The 12,373-nt window shown below is 51.0% G+C and overlaps 1 protein-coding gene across 3 annotated transcripts; it reads right to left on the bottom strand.

The window, feature by feature from the left end:
• Nucleotides 1-1,338: 1,338 nt before the first annotated feature.
• Vps18 (VPS18 core subunit of CORVET and HOPS complexes) lies at nucleotides 1,339-12,163 on the bottom strand. 3 transcript variants are annotated; one of them, XM_028766936.1, is made up of 6 exons: nucleotides 11,775-11,838; nucleotides 10,825-10,984; nucleotides 10,565-10,706; nucleotides 6,342-6,433; nucleotides 4,352-6,222; nucleotides 1,339-2,610 (listed from the first exon to the last, which is right to left on the bottom strand). In XM_028766936.1, exons 3-6 carry the CDS (start codon nucleotides 10,591-10,593, stop codon nucleotides 1,885-1,887), a joined length of 2,718 nt encoding a protein of 905 aa, XP_028622769.1. In that variant the 5' UTR covers nucleotides 10,594-10,706; nucleotides 10,825-10,984; nucleotides 11,775-11,838; the 3' UTR covers nucleotides 1,339-1,884. The 3 variants fall into 3 exon arrangements, with proteins under 3 accessions (XP_028622769.1, XP_028622768.1, XP_028622767.1); XM_028766935.1 differs by having other exon boundaries at nucleotides 10,834-10,984; XM_028766934.1 differs by lacking the exon at nucleotides 10,825-10,984 and having other exon boundaries at nucleotides 11,775-12,163.
• Between the last annotated feature and the right edge of the window lie 210 nt (nucleotides 12,164-12,373).

Here is a 12,373-nt window from a genome sequence, read left to right as displayed (position 1 = left end):
GACATTTCTAAGCTAGATCAGCTGGTCTCCTGCTGAGGGACGTTGGTGCATTCTGGGACAGCTGATAGATTCATATCAATCAAGTCAGACAATGCACCTTGAACACCTGTCCAGAGGGCAAAGGCTGTCCTTGGAAGGCCTGACTCCAGGATATCCCAAGATGTAGCTTCTGGGCCCAACTAAAACTAAGAAAGTGTTGTCTTGGGAAGGAAAGGCAATCACAGGAACAAGATCAAATGCCACAGAGCTTGATAATGCCTATAGCAAAGCCAGGCCCAGGCTGGCAGAGATCCAGTCTATCAGAAGGGCAAGCAAAATACAGAATGTGTAAGAGCCACTGGAGAGAACGAGGGACTTACAGCTATGAATGAGGATCAGGCCACACCTCCTCCAAAGTTCAGGGAACTCTACAGAAGAGGCAGAAAAAAAGCAGGAGGAAAGGTGGTAGCTGGCACCCTACGTTCTGGGCACTGGAACTCAGAGTAGCTGTAGCTACCTGTACAGGGTCTGCACATGGCTGGCCCAGTCTGTTTACACTGGCATGGAAGGACTTATGCTCAGTTAAGGGTTGATGGGGAGGAAGAGGCGCTTTCTTATTTCCGTAGTGGTGCAAACACTGGTAAGGTGCCTGTTTTCCTGTAACCAACCCTAATGAAACTCAGTGAGGCGGGCATAGAACTACACCCACGCATAAGCACACCTGCACACAGCACAGACGTGACAGTGGAAGCGAGGAAGACTAGTGAGGAGGAGGAGGAGGAGGAGGAGGAGGAGGGGGACCAGTGGGAGACAGGGAGAGGAAGTGAGCATGACCCAAGGAGCCCATATGTTATATATAACATATGCTAATAAAAAACACTTGGAGAAAGAACTAAGGGCTTAGAATCCTGACCAGGCAATGGGGACTTCTAGAAAATTCTTGCAACTAGGAAGGGAATGGCCAAGGAAGCATTAGTAAGACTCGTTAGTGTGAGAATTTGTGCCCCAAGGTGCCAAAATTGGATGATTCGGTGAGCAGGAGCGCCACCTGCCAGCCAGAGGAGAGAATAGCTGCAGGATTTAGGGTGAGGAACTGTCATCTCTAAGAATTATAGTCAGAGGCTAGAAGGAAACAAGGAAAACCTGATGGCCCGTCTCCTCCCAGGTGAAGGACCTCGTGCTAAGGCTTCAAGGCTTGCAGGACCCTGGAGTGCCCCCCCACCCCCCCACCCCCGCTTTGAGACAGGGTCACACTATGTAGCCTTGGCTGGCCGTGCCCTCCTCCATGCCACCACACCCAGTGCAGGCATTCCCTTCCTGGGATTATATCCCATGAGCTTCCACATCAACACAAAGCCATCAGTCCACAGTCATCACTGCAGCGTGATTTAATGCTCTCCACTTGCTGCTATTTCCCCTTGGTGTGCCCTCAGCCTCAGGGCGCTCAGACACTGGAGCCCCGGTCACATTAGCATCCCCCATGTCTACAATTAGTGCCACCCTCTCCACAAGCACCCAGGATCTGCAGGGCTGCCTGCTCATTCCTGGGCTGCCTAGTTGAGGCAGAAAGAGGGCAAGCAAGCTGGAGGGCCAGAGGCTGTCACGTGACGGAAGGCAGACGGGCAGCGGGCTGCTCAGAGGAACGTCAGATGTAGTGGGTCAAAGGATCACGGCTGATATCACACCCCGGGCTGCCTGGGGCTGAGCAGCTCTAAGACAGGTCTGAAGCACAGCTCGCAGGACACAGGATGTGGTCACACCTGAAACCTTGGGGCAGAAGCTTGGCTGCAACCCCTCACAGTCACAAACCTGGAATCTCAAGGACTGAACACCCACCAGGGCATGGCCTTCTCAGGAGGGTCTGGTAGCTGTATCCCTGACTGTCCACCCACATAGGGGCATCTCCTATAGCCAGCTGAGGTGTTCCTCCCGATAGTGCTGGGTGTCAATGAAGGGCCGGTCGATAGAGCGAATCATCAGCTCCCCGCAGTAGACACACTCGGCAGCCACCAGCTCATCTAGGTCAGCCTTGAGCTGCTCCCGGCTGGGCCCCACAGCTGCAGCCCCAGCCTCGGCCTCCTTGGCCTTCACAGAGCCTTTGGTCGGAGGAGGTGCAGCCCCAAGCTTGCGCTGCAGCTCCTCAAGCCTGGCCTGCTTGTAGGCAGGAAGGCCGGGCTTCACGGCCTGCAGGAGACAGTCCGCGTGAAACATGTGGCCACAGAGAAACAGGTAAAAAGGTCGGTTGAGCAAAGGGAAGTCACAGGTGGAGCATTTGTCCTGGGGCTCCACTGTGCCGTAGCGTCCTCGAAGCTCCTGCAAGTCTCGTCGGATACGCTGGGCACTGGCTGTGGCTTCTTCCATCTCACGCTGCAGCTCCTGGATATGGTGGTTGTAGGCCTTAAGTGAACTACAGATTGCCTCCTTGAAGTGGTCGATTGTGACAAAGTCAGGAAAGAAGGGCAGCACATCCTCAATCTTGAGCAAGGGGCAGCTGGCCAAGCAGGCCATGGCTGTCTGTACGTCCTCCTCCTCCTGTACCACATGCCGAGCGATCTTGAGCCATAGTTTCTTGCGAAGTTCCTCATCCTCCTCTGGCAAGTCTGCACACTGCTTGGCCAGGTCCACATCCACCTGTGGGGAAACCACGGGTGTCAGGGTCAAGCTATGTTCCACCTACGACCAGACTATAGGAAAGACAGACGGCCACAGAACACCAGGCCTGAGGAGAGGCCTAAGCAGGATTTTCTCCACTCCAGGTAGCAAGAGGCATAGCAGAACCCTGTATTGGTCTGACCCATCGCAGCTAGGGAAAGGCTATTTTGGTGGCAGGCCCTCCAATTTTAGTGAATGTAAAGAGACCAGTGGGTAATGCCCAAAGCACGATGGTGCACCCAAGAGGTAGAACAGGAATGCTGGCAAGTTTAAAGCCAGCCTGGCCATGGCAGACCTGAGGTAAAACAAGTCACAGAGGGAGCTATTTGAGCTCTTGGGGCAATGTTCTAAATCCTGGGTTAAGGCTCAGCCTGAGGCCAGCCTGAGCTACAGTGATTCCCTAATCAGTTTAGGGTTCATACCCAGGGAGACCCTGTTTCAAAAACACACACAGGGCTGGGAATATGACTCTGTGGTTAAGTGCACTTGTTACACATCATCAGTTCAGACCCCAGCAACCACATAATGTGGTCTTACACAGACCTGTAACCCCAGAGAGGAGACAGGAGGATCGGTGGGGCTTGAGGGCTATCAGTGAACCAGATCCCAGACCCTCCAGGTTCTGAGAGAGACCCTGCCTCAAAGGGAGAAGGCAGAGAGTGACAGCTGAGGACAGCACCTGTCCTCCTCTGGCTTCCACTCATGCGTCTGCACACTGTGCACATACACCACATACCAACAAATAAGCAAATATTCCTTTCCTGCGAGCATTCATGATTTGAGAGATGTAACTTAGCATCTTCTCTCTCAGCTAACATCCGGATCAGTCACCATTCTCTGTGCTTGTTTTATTTTGTTTATTGGTACCTATGAAAGCCAGGAGAGGCCATCAGATCTACTTGAACTAGTTATAGATACTTGTGAACCATCATGTGAGTGCTGGGAATCAAACCCAGGTAGCAACTGTGCTTAACCTCTGAACCGTATCACCATCCCTGTTGATTTTTTCTTGACAGTGTCTCACTATGTAGTCCAGGCTGGCCTAGAGCTCACTGTATAGCCACTGTCATCAGCTCCTGAATGCTTTACTTACGCAGTACTAATTCATATTATAAGATAAAAATACTCTTAACATTATCTTCACAAATCTCTTTATAATTATTTTTCTCTTATTACAATTATGAGGGAAGGGTAGGCATGTGCATCGGAGTGCAGCGTCCAGGTCAGGGGACAATTTGTGGCAGTCAGCTCTTTCCTTCCACCATCAGCTCCGGGGATAGAACTTAGCTTGTCAGGCTTGTACAAGTGCTTATAGTTGCCAAACCATCATGCCAACTCATTATCACCATTTAATGGATAATCTAAGGCTCAGAGAGGTACAGAAACCAGCCCCAAATCACACAGCAAGCTGGCAAAGCTAGGATGCAAATGCCAGTGTTTTAGTTTGTGCTCTTTTTTTCCCTCTCCTGCTTTGTTTTGTTTTTTGTTTCTGGAGACAGGGACTCACTGTGTAGCCTAAACTGGCCTCAAATCCTCATCTCTCTGCCTTAAGTGCCAAGTGCAGGGATTACAGGCAATGAGCATGCCCTCTGAGGTTCCGACCTCGACATCACTGCTCTCCACAAGAAGCCAGCAGGTGCTAGCCTTACCTCCCTGGACCTTCCCAGCTCTGTAAGTTACTCCTCTCCAGGCCCCTCTCCTAGATAAGGTCAGGATTTACCTGTAGGGCCAGGTCCACAGCCTCCTCATACAGCTCCAACACCTTGTAGACGTGGACACAGGCGCGGTGGTGGCCGTGCTCAGCGCAGAGTCGAAGTGCATATTTGAGATCATAATGTACGCGGTGCGGACTGGCCCCAGCCTGTTCCAGGTAGGCCAGCAGTGAGGCTGGCTGGCCTCGGGCATACAGTGACAGCAGGTAGTTGTGAATGGCCTGCTCGGTCTCACCGAGCACATTCACGCAGAATTCCATATAGCGGATGGCTTGGCTCACCTGCTGAGCCTCACCACCCTGGCTATAGTTCACCAGGGCAGGGATGAGCTGCCGAGCATCCAGCCGGCTGCCCATTTCAATCCAGGCATCTACTAGCTGACGTGGGATATGTCGGATGAGGACGGGTGAGAATTTGTAGAAGAGCTGGGGGTCCCGGTGGCGGGCAAGCACAGCCAGGGCCTCCTCATAGGCCTCATGCTGGCAGTGGTATGCAACCACCCGTTCATAGTCCTGCATGATTACTGCAAAATACACCATATGCTCTGTGTCCCCATGACTGGCGAGCAGCTCATGAATAGAGGCCCGGGAGGCAAAGAGCCATTCTTTGTGCCGAGGGCTACTGAGAAAGGTACGGAAGCACTCCCGTGTATCCCGGTAGAGATTCAGAGCCTCTGGATCACCCTGCAGAGCACCGAGCCGGCTCAGATACAGCTCTGTCAGCCAAGTAGTCAGCAGCGTGGCCTGGGTACGCTCAGTTGGCTTCAAGCCAGCCAGCTTCCGCTGTAGAAACTCGGCCAGCGCCTCTTCTTGCCGGGCTTCCAAAAACTTGAGGGCAATCTCCTCAAAATAGCTCTGGGTCAGAGCATAGCAGCGGGCGCTCTCCAGGTAGCGATGCTGGCGAAAGCAGAAATCAGCCTCTCGGGCCAGGACCGTGTCCAGGCAATCAGGCCGCTCCCGACAATACTCTTTGGCCAGGTCAAAGCGGTTCATGTCTAGGTAGGTGCGCCAGACATCCCGAGCCTCGCGTTGCACATGGTAGCGGAAGACTGCACGCTCAGTGTAGGCCCATAGGTGACCTGTGGACGAGTCCTTCACCATGTGCCTCAGTGGTCCAAACTTCTCCAGGAAGTGATCCCGTAGCACCACCTGCCCTGTTAGTGTGCACACAGCCTCCACCCGGTCTGCCAGCAGCAGTAGGAAATGGAACTGGGTCAGAACGATGGCTAAAGGTGGATTGGCCCCAGGACCAACCCCCGCTGGGTATTCCCACACTCGCTCCTCACTCAGCAGGGAGTCAGGACGTCCGCAGTCCAGTGAGCCATACAGCACACCATCTCCCATCATCCAGGCAAAGGCGCGAGGTGCAGAGCGTAGCTTAGGGGTATAGAAAGCCAACTCACTATACCCCAAGTTGCTAGGAAACTCACGGAACGGGGGTGGGTGGTCTGTATAGGCAGCAAAGAGCCCCGAGAAGCCCTGGGATTCAGCATCTTCTACTGCTCGGCCTATGAACTGGAAGAGGCGCTGCCGAGTGGTGGCAATGACAAAGCCTCGCCCATCAGGGCCACGCTCAGCCTCAAGGGAGCACACAGGTGCTGGACCCCCTTCTTCATTTAACACGTATAGTGGGCGGAAGTAGAGGTCCGGGGCAGGGCCGAAGAGGCCACCTTCGCTAGCTGAGAGCTCTGCTTCAAAGATCTGTCCTTGAGCTGTGCCGACCAGGATGGGGCCGGTGCTGCTCTCGTTGCCCAGGGCTTTGTTCCAACCCACACTCTCCACCAGGTGTCCCTTCCAGCGAGCCAGCGGCCGGGCCTTCTGTCCATTGCGGTTCATGTAAAGGACCTCTGTGCTACTCAGAGCAACCAGCAGATGAGAGCCTGGAGTGGACAGGAAACAGCACCTGAGTGGATCTTGCTTCTCCCTCCCTGTTCAGATCCCACCCATGTAGGCAGTGAAGTCTCACATGAAGCCTCCTCAGATCTCCAACACCACTTACCAGTATGGTCCAGGAACATCTTGTGGACTTTGGCATCATCCTTGCGCCCCAGCTCCACACGGTTGGGTTCACTTGCCTTGCCCAAATCAATGCTGTAAGGACAAGAGTTACAGTGTCACTTTTTTTTAGGGGGGGGGGGGGTTCCGAGACAGGGTTTCTCTGTGTAGCCCTGGCTGTCCTGGAACTCACTCTGTAGACCAGGCTGGCCTCGAACTAAGAAATCCGCCTGTCTCTGCCTCCCAAGTGCTGGGATTAAAGACATGCGCCACCACCACCCAGCTATGGTGTCACTCTTAAGAGAAGTCTCCCATCTTTAAAAAAAAAAAAAAATCTATATATCTGTATCTACGAATATAGTGTGTGAGTGGCCCGTGAATGCATGTAAGTGTATCATGTGTGTGCAGGAACCCATGGAAGTCAGAGGAGGGTACTGGATCCCCTGGAATTGAGCTACAGTTGTTGGCTGCCATGTGGGTGCTAGGTCCTCTGCATGAATACATGTGCTCTTAGGCACGGAGCCCTCTCTCTGTCACTTGCGAAGTTCCTTTTTAGATCACAGGCTTGAAAGTCTAAGTTTGCATAGACACATAAAGATTTATTTATTTTTATTCATGTATATATCTTTATGTGAATGCATGCCACACATGGGCGGTGCCTGCAAAGGGCAGAGGGAGGAGTCAGATTTCCTGGAGCTGGAGTCACAGGCCCAACATGAGTTCAGGAATAGAACTTCGTTTCTCTGGAAGAGCAGTGAGACTCCTAACCACTAAGCCATCTCTCCAACCCCCAAAATTCTTAATATAATCTCAAGAACTGTCAACTTTATTAAGAACCCTCAGTGTGATCTAGAGCGAGGGCTCATCAGTCAAGAGCACGCACTGTTCTGGCAGAAGACAAGAGTTCAATTCCCAGCAGCCATGTCGGGTGACTCATAACAGCCCAAGCTAACCCCAGCTGATCTGACGGCCCTGGCCTGCACTGGTGCCTACATTCGCCTGCATGTATTAACACACATGGACCATTTGCTTAGCTCTAGGAAGTCCCCTACTCCACTCTGAGAATCACAGTCAAGTTCTGCCCCCACTCAAGCCTGGGAAGACACACAGGCTGACTCCAAGTTATGAGGTCAGAAGGAAACAAGAACAGGGAGTTGACAGTTACTAATTAGCAAGCCTCAGTTTAACCTGGCATCTCAGTCTTCACAGCAACTTTGAAAGGTGTCTTGTTTCAGTAATGGCTTCCTTTGAGATTTCTTTCCAAGGGAGGTCCAGGCAGATAGCTCAGTGGGTAAAAAGTGCCAGGGTTAAAGACAGACATCACCACCACCCAGTTAGTTATAAAAAAAATTGTGTGTGTGCATGTGTGTGTGCGTGTAGACACATGTGCCATTGTGTATGAGTTGAGGACAAAGGACAACTTGCAGGAACCAGTTTTAACCTTCTACCACATGGGTCTAAGGGTCTGAGGAATGTAACTTAGGTAGTCAGACTGGGTGCAGGCCCCTTATCCTGTAAATCACTGTACCAGTCTGATGTTTTAAATCTTAAGACACTGCCAGCTTAACTTTTCAAAAGTTTTGCAGGTGTGTGCCACCATAAATGGCAGTCCTTTATTTTTTTAATCACACTTCTGATGCTGGAATTAAAACCCAGGACCTCAGCGTGCCCGGCACGGCAGTCCATTCCCCTGTACTTTTGCCAGCACTGTTTATTACTAGATTTGAATTTTACCAATCTGATGGGTTTTAGTAATGTCTCTACACATCTGTAGCTCTAGTACTTGAGTGGTGTAAATGGCTGGTTAGGGAGTTACAGCCATGAGCTACAGGAGAGCCTGTTTCCCAAACACGACACGACACAAAGGTAACTGTGATAACACCTGTGCTGGAGACGTGGATCCATGGGAGTACTTTCCGGGTGAGAACAAAGATCTTGGTTCAGATAAACAACTAAACAACTAAAGCATCTTACTATTATTACTATTTTAACTTTTTTATTTCTTTTCTTCTTCTTCTTCTTTTTTTTTTTTTTTTGACACAGGGTCTCTCTGTGTGTAGCCCTGGCTGTCCTGGAACTCATTAGCCTCAAAATCACAAAGTTCTGCCTGCCTCTGCCTCCCAAGTGCTGGGATTAGAGGCGTGCGCCACCACCGCCTGGCCTAGTGTATGAGTGTTTCACCTGCACATATGTATGTATCCATGCACCCATCCATGGAAGTCAGAAGAAGGTGGCTGCCCTGGACAGGAGTTACAGATAGCTGAAAGCGGGTGCTGGAAATTGAATTCAGGGCCTCCATAAGAGCAACCAGTGCTCGTAACTGCTGAGTGCTCTCTGTCCCCTATTAGTTTATTTTTGTGGTAGGGCCTCATGTAAAACCACCTGGCCTTGATCTTACTGTGTAGCCTAGGGTGATCCCGAATTTCTGATCCTGCTGCCTCCACTCCTGAAGTATAAATACATTTCTGGGGCTGGTGAGATGATCCAGCAGGTGAAGGCTCTTAGCACCACACCTGATGTCTGAGTTTGAGCCCTGAGCCCCAAGTGTTAGCAGGAGGTAAGGGGCTGGAGAGATGCCTCATTGGTTAGGAGCACTTAATTCTTTTGTTTGTTTGTTTTATTTCAAGACAAGGTTTCTCTGTGGCCTGGCTGACCTGCAACTAGCTCTGTAGATCAGTCTGGTCTTAAACTCACAGAGATCCACCTGCTTCTGTCTGACAAGTGTTGAAAGTTAAAGGTATGTGCTACCACACCTAGAATATAATTTAAATATTCATCTTATTTAAGTGTGTGTATGTGTGTACACATATGTGCTTGTACACTTGGGCAGGTGGTCACAGAGGCCAGAAGAGGGCACTGGATCCCCTAGTCCTGGAGTTGAACTCAGTGAGGGTGCCAGGAAGCAAATTCCAGTCCACTTTATTTTTGGGGACAGGGGCCTCCCACTGAATCCAGAGCCCACCAATTTGGCCAGATTGGCTAGCCTGCAAGTTCCTGGGATTCACTTGTCTCTGATGCACTCCAGAGCTGGGGTTACACATTCTGCCAAGTGCAGCTTTTTATATGAGCTCTGGGGATCTGAAATTGGGTTCCCAGGCTTACAAAGCAAGCACTTTACTGTCTGAACCCATCCCTCAAGTTTTTGCTGGGTACACTGCTTGTGGGTTTTGTTTACATTCCCCTTTCTTGTAAATTCTCATCTTACTAGTTTCTTTCTTTCTTTCTTTCTTTTTTCTTTTTTCTTTTTTTTTGGTTTTTCGAGACAGGGTTTCTCTTTATAGCCCAGGCTGTCCTGGAACTCACTCTGTAGACCAGGCTGGCCTCGAACTCAGAAATCCACCTGCCTCTGCCTCCCAAGTGCTGGGATTAAAGGCGTGCACCACCACCACCCGGCTTCTTACTAGTTTCTAAGAGGTTTCTTTTCTTGTTGTTCTGAGGTAGAGTCTCACTATTCAACACAGTGCTAGCTTCCAATCTTCCTTTGTCAGCCTCTCAAGTGCTAAGATTACAGGTATGTGCCACACACTTAAGTCTGATTGTTTAAAACAGGCTCTCCAACAGCCCAGGCTGGCCTCAAATCTACAATGAAGCCAAGGGTGACCTTGAACTTCAGATCCTCCTGCCTCCTCCTCCCAAGCATTGTGAGGACAGGTGTGGACCACCATATCCGGCTTCTGCTATGCTGAGTATCTAATCAAGGACTAAGGGTGCTCTGCAAGTACTCCCCCAACCCCAGCCTCACTTCTCTACAGCATTTCATTTTGCAGTGCCTGGAATCAAACCCAAGGCCTCAGGAATGCCAGGCCCTCTATCACTGGGCCACACCCCCAACACCAGTTGTTATAAAACTATTCATTCTGGGACTCATCACTGTGAGACAGAGGTCTAACTGTTTTATTCCAGGTGGCTTATCCCAAATGATAAAGGATTCTGTCAACACTTTTGCCAGCTAGTGGATATACGCCAGGATTCCAGACTGTTCCAGTGATCTGTGTGGCTGACTCTTGGGGGGGCTGAGACCACCTTTCACTGTTGAAAGACAAGAATGATTAGCTGACTCATTGAAGACCAAGATCAACAGCATAGCTGGAATCTGAACATAGGTCTCCCTCTTCAACCACATTGGTTCTCTTTCGGAAGGAATAGTGTATCTCCTGAAAAGCTATTGTTTCACTTGCTAAGTATGGAAGAAGACCCTAGTCAGTTAAAAGTCTCCAAATGTATTACCGGAGCAGCGTGTCCTTGCCCAGGCTCATGCAGAGCTGATTGCAGGAGACAACAAGACTGGTGATGCGCTCGGAGGGGGTGAAGTCAATCCGCTGCTTTGTGAAGATAGGCACCTCCTTCTCCAGGTGGGCATTTACATACCCTACAGGTTTGGAAGGAAGAAAAAAAATTGGCATCTAGAGAAGGGAGTGGGGTAGCCCAGAAAACCCAGAGAAAGCACAGTGTAAGCCGATACTTCTATTTCCCAAGTATACTCCTACCCACAGGACCTCGGTTCACGAAGAGTTCAACATGAAATAGTTTTCTGGTTGTCTTTATAGGAAGGGTCCTGGGCTCTTCTCACACTTGCAGCAGTAGTAAGGGGTTGGTTCTCTGAGCCTGAGACGAGGTTGTATCGTGATGTGCATCCTCCCAGTAGTACTGGGGCGGGGCAGGGGAGGAGTGGGGAGAGATGGTTTTTGGCATTCTCTCTTATTGGTCTTTGGCCCACCAATCCCAAGAGAACTAAAGGCCCTTCCTCCCTGTTCAGACAGTATGGCTCAGTGAGTCTCCATCGAATGTAGGGAGTTCTGGGAACCCAGTCTTATCAGTACTGTTCACAGGCTGCAGATGCTTTCTCTAGTCCGATGCAATATCATCCTAGTACCAGTAACCCTGCACTGCTCTCCTATACTCTAAACTGCAGCCAGCTTTACCCCGGGCCAATCGTCTCCATCTTTCCTGTTCAATGACAAAATTCCCTTTAGGATCGGACCTCCTTCACCTATAACATTCACTTTCCACTAAGTTCTGTTCTCATTCCGCCTTCTCTGCTACCTCCAGACGAAGTCTGGTGGGAAAACACACACGCACGCACACGCACACGCACACACACGCACACAAAACTAAAAAACTCATAGAATCAGACACGAAGAGATGGCTGGAACCTATTCTCAGTTCTCCCAAGAGTCAAACTGCAGCCCGGTAGACAAGTGTTGTTACAAGTACTTCCTTATCTAAGCCCAAGTTCCCTCTTTTGAAGGACCTTAGTGGTAGGGCCTAGATCACGCGGCTGCTCCTGTGGCCCTTTCAAACTTAGACCACTGAGAAGCTGGGCAAGACAAGAGAGGCCTAGTGCTGAGATTCTAAACACACGCCGCAAGTTCTTGAGTTTCCCTCCCCCGTAAATGCTAGCATAACAAAGAGGCAGAGACGGCCTCTTCTAACTTACCAGAATGGGGGATGCCCACGCTAGGACAACCAGTTTGCAAGACGGCCGAGCGGGACAATGAGTCCTCATACTCATCCAGGATGGACGCCATGGCAATCAAACTCTGGGCCTTTGGTCTGGGGCCTGGGGGTCACAACTGGGACCCCAGTCCTCCTGGATTTGCAAGTTGTGCTTCCCCAGCGTCCGACAGATCCTGAGAACCGTTTAAAAATTCTGAGGCCCTTTTCGCTTTCTCTGTATAGGACGAGACGATCGAGGAGCCCCCACTAGAATATGGCGTAGTTTTGCACCCCAGCTCCAGTCCCAAGAGATTATAGGCTCCCCTTAGCAGATCCCAGGTGATCACAACCTCGCCCAGGCAGCTCAGCTGACTCCCGCCCCCGTGACGCGTGCTTATGACGTGTTTCCGGGTTTTCAGACTCAAGTATTAACTGGAGTCCTGGGCACTGGAGCCTCCAAGAGGAGGCGTTGTCGGAGACACGGGGCGGCGGGGGTGGAGCCAGCGCTGGGCCCCCCCAAGCAGCTGCAGCTGGCGACCCTGCTGCAGTTCCTCATGTTGGCGCTAGGGGGCAGCCCGGGATTTCCCTGCGGCGTCCAGT

Source organism: Grammomys surdaster, unplaced genomic scaffold (assembly GCF_004785775.1).
Source record: "Grammomys surdaster isolate TR1022 unplaced genomic scaffold, NIH_TR_1.0 170, whole genome shotgun sequence".
NCBI lineage: Eukaryota > Metazoa > Chordata > Mammalia > Rodentia > Muridae > Grammomys > Grammomys surdaster.
The sequence above is the reverse complement of the archived record's forward strand: the minus strand, read 5'-3'. Positions and strand labels throughout refer to the sequence as shown.

Bases quoted from the DNA above. Each gene is read 5' to 3' on its own strand.
- Vps18 (XM_028766934.1), bottom strand. From the start codon at position 11,865: ATGGCGTCCATCCTGGATGAGTATGAGGACTCATTGTCCCGCTCGGCC. The intron at 6,434-10,564 runs GTAATACATTTG...TTGTCCTTACAG, and splicing joins GGCAAGGACACGCTGCTCCG to CATTGATTTGGGCAAGGCAA. The intron at 2,611-4,351 runs GTAAATCCTGAC...GTTTCCCCACAG, and splicing joins CTGTGGACCTGGCCCTACAG to GTGGATGTGGACCTGGCCAA.